General features: G+C 47.0%; 1 protein-coding gene across 1 annotated transcript; it reads right to left on the bottom strand.

Moving 5' to 3' along the window:
• Positions 1–7,560: 7,560 nt before the first annotated feature.
• Positions 7,561–12,178, bottom strand: LOC123045730 (glycerophosphodiester phosphodiesterase GDPDL4). The gene is made up of 9 exons (XM_044468909.1): positions 11,692–12,178; positions 10,886–11,179; positions 10,619–10,734; positions 10,039–10,537; positions 9,658–9,696; positions 9,277–9,564; positions 8,891–9,030; positions 8,122–8,605; positions 7,561–8,015 (listed from the first exon to the last, which is right to left on the bottom strand). The coding sequence occupies exons 1-9, from the start codon at positions 11,789–11,791 to the stop codon at positions 7,741–7,743; spliced, it is 2,235 nt and encodes a 744-aa protein (XP_044324844.1). The 5' UTR covers positions 11,792–12,178; the 3' UTR covers positions 7,561–7,740.
• Positions 12,179–12,549: the final 371 nt, after the last annotated feature.

Here is a 12,549-nt window from a genome sequence, read left to right as displayed (position 1 = left end):
GCGCACTGTGCTCGTCGTCACCCTAGTGCCCCTGTGCTCGTCCCCGTTCGCCCATAGTCCCCGCGTGAGTTGCGTCGTCTTCTCCCCCTCTCACTGACACTGTTCGTTGCCAGGCGCCGTGTCCAGGTGTCCACCGGCGGATCCCGATCCCCCCTCGACGCTCGGCTATAAATAGAGCCCTCCCCTGCCTCCTCGAGCACCATCCACCACTCCCACACACTCCACGATCTCGTAGATAGCCGTAGCCCGGCCAGGCAGGCCGTGGGCTGCCGTCCCCAAGCTCGAGCTTGCCGGTGATCCCCACAGGTCGTCTCCGCAGCTCCAGCCCCTCCCAGGCCTGGGCAACCCTTCCAGGGCCTCCGCTACTCTCCGGTGGTGCTGTTTCGCCTGGTTGGAGCCCCTGGAGTCGCCTCTGTTCGTCGTCGTCTTCATCTCCGGTGACCTCCGCTCTCTGCCTCCGCTAGAGAGGTCGATTCCGACATCGTCCGACCACCCCTAGCTACTCTACGGGTATGGGCAGGTGCGCCTCCGTCTCCTCTCTCGATCCCTCCCTCTCATTTTAGCCAAGAAGCCCTCGCCGCCGGCGTGTGCTCCGGCGACACCGCGCTGTCCTCTGTTTCCTTCTCCCTCCCCCTCACCTAACTAGCGGGGCCCGCTAGTCAGCCACTCAGTACGCGCTCGAAGCGGTACGAGTGGTGGCGCCCCGAGGCTTTACGCCTTCGACGTCACCCCCTCCCCCAGTCTGTTTTTATTTAAATTCAAATTTCAATTTATCCAGAGAGCTTCAAACAGCCAAAACTCTTTAACCATAAGTCCAAATGAATTGATTCTTTTTGCATTGTGTTCTTTGCAAAGAAATATAGTAGCTCACCAAAGATGGGATTTTTCCCTGCTGTCTAGATTTTCTGGTGAATTTCAGAAGGGTTCTTGATATTTTCTTTTTGTGTTTAAAATTATTTTCAGAGGGTGAGGCTTGTCTTGAGGATCACCAGGAGGCTTGTGAACCTCATCTGCACTAAGGCAAGCCACAATAACATTTTCATGGTGCCATTACAATATTTGTGATTTTCTTACTTGAAAAAAATGATTTAATCCATGCATTTAAATCATTAGTATGTTATTTATATTCTGTTAGTTGCTTGTTGTAGATAATATGCTTGATTTACAGAAAGTTTGTAGCTAACTTAGTTGGTAATGGAACTAGGATTCATTTTGGTGATGAAAGAATAATATGGTTATGGATATAAATAATTAGTGGAGTTAGTTTCTTGCATGAGTAAAAATGGTAAAATTTGCTAGAAAAGATTTTGTTTAAAGTGAGGTTTAATCTTAACTAGAGAAGTGTCATGAGTTGTTGATGTTTATGCTTAGTGTGGATATAGTTGACTCAATCATTTCCGTTAATATGTGATGCATATGTTAGTGTTGCATTTCATGGCATACTATGACACTGGTTATTTTCACTTTAAGTTGAACCTGATAATAACTCAAGTTGAATATATTGTTGACCGGGTCATGGTGCCACTGAATCGAGTCTTTCCCAGTGCAACCACATTTGCCTTTATGGGAAGGCCTTTATTCGGTCTGTTGTCATGCCTCTGGTCGGTGCCTCCAACGAGGGAAGGTTATGGGCGTGTGGTACCCTGGCCCAGTAAGCAGACATAACCTTGTGTGCACGTTGTTGATTTTATGGTACCGGGTCCCTGAGTGGGATCGTTTATGTTTTGGCCACGATGGTGGTCGTTGTGTCTTTGGTAGACACGGGGCCACCCAGGACTAACCCGGTGGGGAGTGAGTCGGAGTGGTCGAGAGAGTGTCATGGCAATGGAGGGGTTTCATCGGAATGTCGTTGGTCCACGCGAATGGGAGTGAGAGGCCATGGGTTCCGTGGTGTGGGTACAGTGCGCTACCTTTGCAGAGTGTATTAATCTATCGATAGCCGAGTCCACGGTTATGGACACGCTCGAAAGTAGGTCACACCATGGGTCACGTTTAATAAATCTTGCACACTAAATTATGAACTTTGCCCTGTTGACGATGGCGGAAAGGTCATCTTGTTGTTTTAGACCAAGTGTTGGTCGTGGTTGTGATCGCCGGAAGGATCACCGTTTAAGACCAAATATTGGTCGTGGTTGTGATCGCCGGAAGGATCACGAGATATCTCTAGTAAAGACCACGAGGGTGCTACGTTTGTGATCCAAGAGCGATCACAGTTGGTAAGCTAGTCCGAGGGACTTTATCACAAGAGCATGATCACAGCATGTGGGATACATTGTTGCATTATTATGAATTGGTTAATTATCATGGTATTGATTGTCATTATGTTTATGCTTGTTGGGAGCTTGCAAGTACATTCAATGTACTGACCTGGCGTGTCATGCCAGATTTCAGGAAAGTCTTGTTGGAAAGGAGTGTTGTCCGAGTCTAGATAGTGTCCACATCGGTGTCCCTGTGCTATGGAGATTCCGCTACGACGTTGTCCCGCTGCCGCGTAGTTGTTATGATCGAGGCCCCTTTATGTTCACTAAATAATGTACATATTGTTCAGCCGCACCGTGTGTGCCGCTTGGCCTCGCCACTTGTTGTAATATAAACTTTGATCCGCTAGCATCAATAACGCAGTTGTTTTCTGTACCAAGATGTTGTGTGTTGCCAGAAGACATGGTCTCTGGGCTGGCAATGCATGGCAACCCGGTTGCTCTGAGCCGGGGTGCCACAAACCCGCAACGATAACTCCGGCCCGTCTCAGGCCCATGTCTGGTCCACCCAAGAACAAGCCCAAGATTGAAACCACCACCGTCACGCGTGCAGCCGACCTGCACCACGTCCAACACCCGCCTCGCCCCGTGCACCGTTGGCTCAAACCTGGGGCCGGGAGAAGGGAGGTTACCACCACCACTCTGCGCCGCCTGCCGAGCACGGAAGCCAGATCCTGCACCGCTATTCCACCATTGGCACGCACTACCACCCACTCCCGAGAGCGCACGACAGGACCAACCACCGGCCGAGACACGGCACCTCGAGGGCCGCAGCACTGCACCACACCAGGACCACGCCACGCCAGGATTGCGCCAGATCAAGGCAGCCGCCATGCATCCACCACAACAAACCGCCGCCACCACCTCGAGCAGCTAGACCACAAGCCCACTGCGCAACCTCCGGTACACCGGCACCACCGTCGCCAGCATAGGACGTTGCGCCCCTGCACTCCACGCCAGCGCCACCACCGAGTGAATGCAAAGAAGAGGAGGCCCCGTTGCCGCCGACGCCAGTCGGGCTTCGCCTGCCAGCAGCAAGGGGAGAGAAGGGGGGGCGAGCTTGGTGGCGGCTAGGTTTTGCCCCCCGCCATTCGCGGGGGTGAGGGGATTTTTTGGGGTAAGAAGAAGAGATAATATTACCATGAGTCATATAACTTGCGCTCGATGTTTTGTTTGGTGCTAAAACTTTAAAACTACGGATTTGTGATCATTCAACTTGCGTTCACGTGCAAATACAATCATTTCGCTCATATTCAGACACCTCGCGCCCGTGTGGCAGGCCAGTGTGGCTATGGCCCACTGTGTGTGACTGGATGTGTGCGTAATTTTATTTGATTTTGCAGAAGCACCCTACTTTCTGTATTCGAACTCCCGACCTCGTACAGACAAAAGGACTAGACAACCATTGCACCAACTACGGGCGTGTTCGGGAGCCCTCCATGGCTAGAAAATCTTCAACTCCGACGCCACAAATCTAGCGCCAGCTTCTCGCAATCGATCCCGGATTGAGCGATCCTTTTAGCGTCACGACTTCTCGCTCGGACAAGGTAGCGAGCCTGAAGCCCATAAAATCACCCATTTGTGGCCCACCAGGAGCAGCCTAAGCAATCCAAAAGGTTTGGAAAAGATGGGTTGGGCCATAGGCCTGATGGGGGAGGGACTGCCCGCGGCAAGAGAGACGACCTGGACCGAATCGGTACGTGATGCTTTGGTCGAGCGAGTCACTTGGCGGTGGCAGGCCAACGTAATTCTCTTCAACTCCAGCTTCCTCGTTTTTGTGGAGCTCGATTTTTCCAACTCCACCAATCCTGCAAATTTGTATTGCGCCGTTCGCGGACGTGGAGTTTCTGCACCCGAGCTCATATGAGCTCGGGTGAACAGTAAAATCGAAAAAAAATCGAAAAAATTCCAAAAAATTCTAAATTTTTTTTGGTAGAAACATTGAAAAAAGTTGTAAGTGCTTGCAAAAAATCGTCATGATATCACATTTTTAGAAGGCGTGGCAAAAAAAACAAAATCGATACTCTGAAAATGCTACTTTCAAAAGCATTTTGGAGGTTGAATTTGCTTTTTTTGCCACGCCTTACAGGAATGTGATTTCATGATGAATTTTTGCAAGCACTTAGACTTTTGTCAATGTTTATCTGAGATTTTTTTTGGAATTTTTTGAATTCCTTTTTTATTTTTTTCGATTTTACTGTTCACCGAGCTCATAGCTCAAATGAGCTCGGGAGCAGAAAGACACTTTCGGCCATTCGCCCGCTTCTTTCTGGAATAACCAGGAGTTGACCCGTTCGGGTGTGCTCCGGTCTTGGAAGCAAGGATTTGAGAAGCCAGTGGGCTGCCGAACACGCCCTACATACTCACGCCTATGAAGAGTTACACAAAGTTTTACATTGACGCAGGGTTTTTCTAGTTACCTTTTTTTCCCAGGTTTGGTCGGAAAACCGTTTTGCAAAAAATCTTGGCTTTTTTGCCAAAAAAATTCAAATTAGAAAAACCCGTCAAAATGTATAACGTTTAACTCATAACATACAAAACTTTTCCATGAGCAAGAATTTTTTTATTCCCTTTTTTCCCGGAACGGCCTGGAAAATCCGGGTTCCAAAATATCTCAGCAATTTCAGTTTTCTCGCCCAAAATTTCAAAATAAAATTTGAATTCAAATATTTTTAACGTCTAAATATATTTAGTTTTAAAAAATAATTCAGATAAGTGCTTCCTATTGAAGTGGTCAACTTGACTCCTCTTTTAAGAAGGTCGCAAGTTCAATTCATTGTTGGAGCACCTAGACCACTTTTTAAAATGAGCATGAATAACCTAAAACAATATTCCACAATGTAGGAAATAGAACCACAGACCCTACCACTCAGCTAACTGTGCGGTTCTGATATTGTATGCATACTTATATTTGACATAGTTTCTGTCGTTTACATTCAAAATTTTAGGGCCATAACATTTTTTTCCTGGGACCACCAAAATTTTCGGTAACCAGTGAAATTTCCGATAACCGACCAATTATCAAAAATTCGGCCCCGGAGATAAAAACCTGAATACGAGTAGTTGTCATGGCCAAAAGAAGTTGTCGTTGGTCAAATATAAATATCGGTTTTTCTCTTTTGGACACAAACAAGTACTTGTTGCAGTGGTTAGCTCCTGCACTTCCACCGCCAGGCCCCTTTTTTCTTACTAGGAAATATGCCCGTGCGTTGCAACGGGAGAACAAACCATGCCAGACTTGTGTAGACATGGTTGTAATCTCAAGGAATTGATAGACTCTGCTTGACCTATGTTTATGAATCATGCACATTGCATTTATCCATCTAATACATGTTTGTTTCATGACCTAAAATGGTGAAATCAAACCAGACAAAACTGTACATGGTTACGGATTAAATCATACTCCACTCAAGCAACCTAAACTCACCCTTGACTCAGCGGAGTGGTGAGATGCTAGGACGCGGGGATGCAACATTATTGGAGTAGCACCGAGGACGATGGCCTGCTTTACGCCAGACTTCGAGTCCTCCTCATGAGTCGATGACCAGTGCGACAGACAGGCTTCTCCCTGCCAGCACGACACGTCACCTGCCTATAATTCCACCCTTGTTTTATTTTTAATCTTTTAACCTATAAATTCCCTACCTTCCACTAACTTGCTTATTTTATAATGTTTTCTTATTTTATTTTATGTGTTGTCATTTCATCATGCCATTTATAATGCTTCACACTAAAATCATTTGATCTTTCCTTCCATTTTATACAATTGCTTTTCCAAATTCCTTTTTGAGCTTTAAAAAAAATCAAAGGCCTTTTTATACTCCAAGTTTTGTCCCCAAACTTTCCCAATCATCATTTTATTACTTTACCAGGGTCCACCAAAATTTTCAACATATTTGTACACTTCTAAGACCTTGTCCTAGTTCTAACCTATTTGAATAAATTCAAATGTGTTTGAATTTAAACCTTGTATTGCCCACTTCTAATTTTCTTGGAAGAAGCACATTTTTGGGAGTCCAAGAAAACTAGCACCTTGACAAAACCCCATTCCTAATCCTCTCTCCTTTTTACTCTTTATCTCTTTATATTTAATAAACAGAGAAAATGTGAGAATTACGGGAGAGAGAGAGAGGGAGACAGCAGCGCAGTATCTAAACCGGCCGCCCATTCGGCCTAAGGTCCAGCCCAGCCACATCTTAACGTAACCTAGCAATCCAGTCTGTTCTTAAAAAAAAAACAATCCAATCGATTCCCTGGACAGCCTCAGATTCCTTTCTCCCACCTCGCGCCGTCAGGGAAGGCGCCCCACGCGCGCGCTCGATCCCCTGCACTGGCCGGTTCCGCCCCACCCCGGCGAGGTTGCACCGCCGCCGGCCTCGCTCTTCCTCGCCTCACCTCAGTGCTCCTCCTCTCCTGCTTCATCGCGGCACCATGGCCGAGCCGCTCGCCTCCGTCCCCATGACGCGCATGGCCACCACCGCCGCGGCTGTACCCTGCACCGCGCCACCGCAGCCTCGTCTGACCTCATGTCGCCGCACCGCTCCTCCTTTCTCACTTCTCTCCCTCACCTCCCTGTCCCCTTTCTGCCCAGGAGCGGCGGATGCCATGGATCCATCCGGGAAGCCGCGCTCCGGCCTTCCTCGTCGTCACCAGCGACCCCCGCCTCGCCAGCCGTCTCCGGATCAGCCTCCCCAGCCCCCGTCGTGCACGTATTCGGCCCCTGCAAGCTTCAGCCGCCGCCGACGTTCTGCATCAAGCAGCCCCAAAACGAGAGCAACGCAGGGTTGAATACTCAAGACCGCAGGGTTCTTTTTATAAAAACGAAACGTTTTCTCAGAAATATCCACTTAAAAACGTACTGCGGGTTCAGTTACCGAAAACCACAAGGGCTTTTTTGCTAAAGGTGCGCCCGTGATTTATTATTAGGGGGAGATATGATATGAAAATAAAATTATCGATGCGCCTGCATTACAAACTGGGCTGACCCATTGACCGGTGGGCCTTGCGTAGGTCTAACCCGTTGTTAGTATCCCACTGACTAGTGGCCCCACCCTAAATTACCCGGTTAGACACGTGGGCCTATTTATCTGATTAATGTGAAAAATCTTGGCTTCTGCTCATAATTAAATAAGTTTTAGTTTTACATTATCAGTATCTACTTGCACTCGTGGGATGGATGTATTTTCGTAACTAAAGAACTCTCGCACACGATAAACCATGCCTCAGAATTTCAGATTTTTTTTCTAATGTAGAAATTCAGATTGTTGAGAACTGTACCATCTGGATCGCAAACACTCGGTCCTGAACATAAGAGGATATATTCCAACACATATGTACTGATAATAATCACTAGGGGTGTGTCATAGGGGCATCCCGGATAATAACCCCGCAACGCAAAAATTACAGGAACAAATGAATCACCGGAGGAGGAGAAAACATTGGATTAGTAGACACCTCTAGCGTGTCATATGGCATTGCGACCTCAGACCGCGACCCAGGCAGAAAGCATTGCCAAGGTGACGAGGAATGGGATACGAGTCTGCATTCTGGGTGCAGACGAAGGTGCTGGAGCTGTGGTAGCATTGTTCAATCTTGCGGGCGGTAGGGGCGGCTCCGACACGTCGGAATCCATTAGCAACGGCATCGGGGCTAGTGCCGGTGGTTGCGCCGGCTTACTGATGAGCTGCAGCAGATCACCGGGACGAGGAGGGGCCATGAAGCTTGGGGTTTTGTTCCCCATGTTCATGCAAGTGTTCGCTGAAATATGCAACCATAATGTCAGCAAATTGACGCAAAGCTGCTGGGATTGTAGGAACTATCTATCTAGGAGGGAAATGCAAGAAAAAGTGTTAACTGGACATACATTTGTATCTCCGGGCCGTAGCCGGGAAATCCGTGATCAACCCATCCACTCCGGCACCCTGAACATAGGTAATGATCTGCGCGGTCGCATCCGAGAAGAAGTCGTATGGCTGAGAAACAAACTCATTCATGAGGTTGTAGGCGTAGACCGAGAGCCCGGCGGTCTGGAGGGACTCGACAAGGTCTGTCTGGTGCGACGTGAAATGGCGGTTTTCAGGGTAAACAGAGCTGGTTTCCACAGAAACGGCATCGGCAAACTTCTTAATGCCCGCCAGAGAGGAAGGCGCGGCATCGCTCACATCTTCATTGATCATGTACACGAGGTCGTATTTTGTTTCCTGCTTGAACTTCACCAGAACCGAGCTGTTGGTTGACTGAATCATAACTTTCTGAGCGGTTTGTTTGTTGTAGCCGGAGTCATCAAGCGCTTTGATAACTGCATCCACCATGTCAAATCCGAGTTCCTCTGCTAGAAAAGCAGCATGCTACAAAACAGAAACAGTATTTTAGTTGAGAACATGATGCTATATCTGGAACTCAGTAAGAACATGCATTTTTAGAAATTATTCGTTAGCTGGCAATGCAATAACACTCGAACATGGACTAAATATGTAAAACAAACTATTACTAATCATGAAGTAGTAATTTAACAAAACTAAAAACACGCAATAGCATTACAATGGAAAAATAGTACTCCTCTATGGTAATATATGAAAACAGGCAATGTCATGCACCAAAATACACATTCATATATGACATAAAATTCTCACCTCTATGCTAATCATGATTCCTGATAAATCCTTGTCTTTTGAAAAGTCCAGAAAGTCCGATAATCTCATGAAATTTCCTGCATTCCTGTACCTTGGATTTCTGTCCAAACTGAAGGTGCTAAGTGGGGTAGATATTTTGGCTGCAAGGATGTAGAGAAATCAGTCTGCAGCAAATGCGCTGGCAATCAAAGTACCAAACATGCAACACACAAAGGAATAATCTGTCTATCTGGATAACATGACACACAGGTAGGCCATGTGAGCTGATTTAGAGTCAGATCAGCGATATGACATCTAATAAATTAGTTATCACCATCTGCCTAGGATACCAAATATATACTGCAGTAAATCCTTCAATATGCAGATATATTTTCAATAGAACTTACGTTTTAGATTCTTCACGATGTCATCCCAAGTGAGGTTGAAAGTAAAGACTCCTAGGACACTCTCAATATCTTTCATTACTGCTGCCTGGGACGCAAATGGTGATTTTGCAACAGTAGTACTATCCATTAAGTTAATGGATCCCATGCATACTGGTATGCCGTCTTTGGTCACTTGCACAGGGCAATCAATGACATCTGCACCATCGTCGACTGCTTTCTGATAAGCTAGATCGGTGCAGCCTGGGTAATCTCCACTGGCACCATTGTGAGAAATAATTAGAGGTTTCCCTGCATGACAAATGTCATTAGTGGTGGTTAGTAACATGAATGAACAATTGAATATGAAGAATGAAGAAGATGGAACAAAGGAATGATACATACCATGATCTGTGTTGCTTTTGTTCAAATTCGCAAAACAGCCTGCAAAGACAGAGAATATAGAACAGAGTGGGATGAGAAACATAATCCATCAGACAAATTGTATGAATACAGAATTAAACACAAAATGAAGTTTGCAGCATGCATGTCAAAAGTTAAAAATTGCTCTAGATGACTACATGTACTTAATATTAGTGAAAACCAACTCCAGTACCAAAGGAGTGATATCACCCTTTTTTGTAGTAGGTGGTTGGTTAGTAATCCCTCTGTATCAAAATATCAGACGTTTTTTGACACTGTTATAGTATCAAAAAACGTCCTTTATTTTGATACGGAGGGAGTACTAGTTTGCATCATTGTCAATATGGCAGGAAAAACACTCACCAATGGCTTCTGAAGGCGTAACGGGGAAATCAGTCAATATGCCATCAACAGAAAATGCACCATTATCAATGAACGAGAGAGATTCAGTTAATGGATCATAGCTATGGTTGTAACTGAGAGTAAAGTCGTTGGCAAAATCAGCAGCATAAATTTCCAGCCCCGCTTTATGAGCATCATCGACGATCGAAGTGTATGGTTGCAGATAATTATCTGGTGAAACAGGCCAGATATACTTCTTCGGGACAAGTATCCCAGATGCAAATGTCTTGATAAATGTAAGATTTTTCAACATGGAAGCATATGTCTCTTTGGTAGATGGCTCAAGAGTGGCCTCATCGAGAAAGCGGAACACGAGCTTTGTGTTGTTGCTAACCCTTCCACTGATGCTGGTGAGAAAGCTTGCTTCAGGTGAAGAGATGTAGTCGACAATAACACGTCTCGACACAGAAAGGATATATTTCCTCATGCTCATGTTGAACTGGCTGTAGAAACCGTCATGCTGCAAAATGGTTCATTTTCAGCAACGGCGCAATGTCCTGCAACATAATCTACTGCAAGCAGACAGCATTGTTAACTGTACCTGGATATTGAGCCACATTCCAGGAGGCTTAAACTTTGATGCCACGTCTTCAACGGCAAGCAATGGGAAGAAGCTTGGATCAAACCTGGGCGTGCGAGAGAAGATTGACTGCTTCACTGTTCAACATATATGCCACAATGGGTTAAACAGGTAGCTAAACGAACCGTCTAGTTCAAATCATAGAGAGGTCAAACAAGAAGAGAGGCATGCCCCCTTCCTCATCACAAATCCTCAGTAACGTTATCACAGTATGGTACTAGCACTTACAAGACACTTGCGAGAGCTCGGTGCCGTTGTAGTCCACGGAGAACCATCCGGTTGTCGATACGCCATTAACAAGGTAGCTCTTCTTACCCTTAGGATAGAAATCTGGAATGTTGGTGCAGTTGTCCATCTTAATGTCCGGTAGGCAGACGCCAAGGCCATCCTTTGTCAGCCGGACATCACAGTACAGGATTGTATCGGGCGAGCTAGCAATCATCGCGAACTGGTAAGCGAATTCACTTGAGTCAGGGAATAGGCCTGAAAATCCACCCTTGGCTATGATCGCCGGAGCATTGCCTGAAACATCAAGCCTATTTTTATAGTCTTGGAAGGACCAGATCATAAACCATAAGAGCATCATCAGAGAGATGTGTAGAGCTGCTCAAAGCACATATAGTATGTACTGCTTGATCTCCAGAAGCTGATGCCATGCATGTGCTGGTAACAAACATGTCTGCTAGCTGAAAACAGCAACTATATGTTACCCCCAAAAAGTTAATTTGGTCGGTCCCCATCTTCCAATCCAGCACTCCTGAGGCACTGCTAAAAGCCTAAAATGGAGTGCAAAAATGAACCATCTAACCGATCCAGCCCAAAACGCTGAAGCTATGCTACTGCCACCATCTTCCAAATCCAGGAGCCGAACCAGTATGCAGCAAAGGAGGAAAATGTAAATGATGGGCAACTGGTACTAGAAAATTTCTAAAATTTCAGGCTAGCCTCTCCTCTGTAAATAATCGATGCGGATCAGACAGAGCACGCACAAAGCAAACCGAGAAAAAGAGAGGGAGCCCGGGGAAATGTTTTACCGCTAAGCGTCTTCCAAGGAGAGTCACCCTGCGCAGCGGCCACGCCCAGCCAGAGCAAGACGACGGACGCGACAACGGAGCAGACACGGCCGCTCCCCATTGCCTCGCCGCCGGCGAACACCACCCTGACGGGACGGCTGGCCGCAAGCAACAGCCCGGGAACAGCACTCTAAGAACGGCACTCCAAGAAGAGCACCACCACCCTGTCCCTGGAACGACGGAGCAAGAGCCAAGGAGTCCTCGGGAACAATACGAGGCAATGGCCGTGCTGGATTTAAGCCCCGGCCGGAGAGGGAGAGAGACAATGGGATGGAGATGGGGCCTGCTGAGCTGTGTTTATGCTGGGGGAAGAGGAATGGTGGATGAGAGGAGAGGAGAACGGGCAGGGCAGGAGGTGGCAGCGAAGGGAAGGTGGTAGTGGTGGTGTTGGTCAAATAATGAGGACTAGTAGCTGCCTGCCTCTCCGTCCCCCATTGATACCTCTCCTCAGGACTGTCTTGTTCTTTACCATGTCACTTATTGAAGCAGCTGCGATCCCAGTCAGGACTAGTCGGGTAATTATAGTTTCGACTCCGCTTCGATAGACCCCTTCAACACAAGGACGGCTAAGATTGTCCCATACCCCTTCATAACGGAGGGCATGATGGGCATAAATCGAAAAAAGGCCGCCCCCGCAAGTAATGTATACGTATATGTATACGCTTTTGTTTTTTTTTTCGGCCGGGTCGCCCCGGCAGCGCGCCCACCCCCGCACGCCCACGTCCCCTACGCTAATTACGCGCTTACAGGCATCCATCCATGCATGGATGGCGCGGTTATGGGCCCCGCTGCCGATTGCTGCGCTGCGGCCTGCCCCCG

Source organism: Triticum aestivum, chromosome 2B, assembly GCF_018294505.1.
Source record: "Triticum aestivum cultivar Chinese Spring chromosome 2B, IWGSC CS RefSeq v2.1, whole genome shotgun sequence".
NCBI lineage: Eukaryota > Viridiplantae > Streptophyta > Magnoliopsida > Poales > Poaceae > Triticum > Triticum aestivum.
Note: the sequence above shows the minus strand (reverse complement) of the source record. Positions and strands in the feature narration are given on the sequence as shown.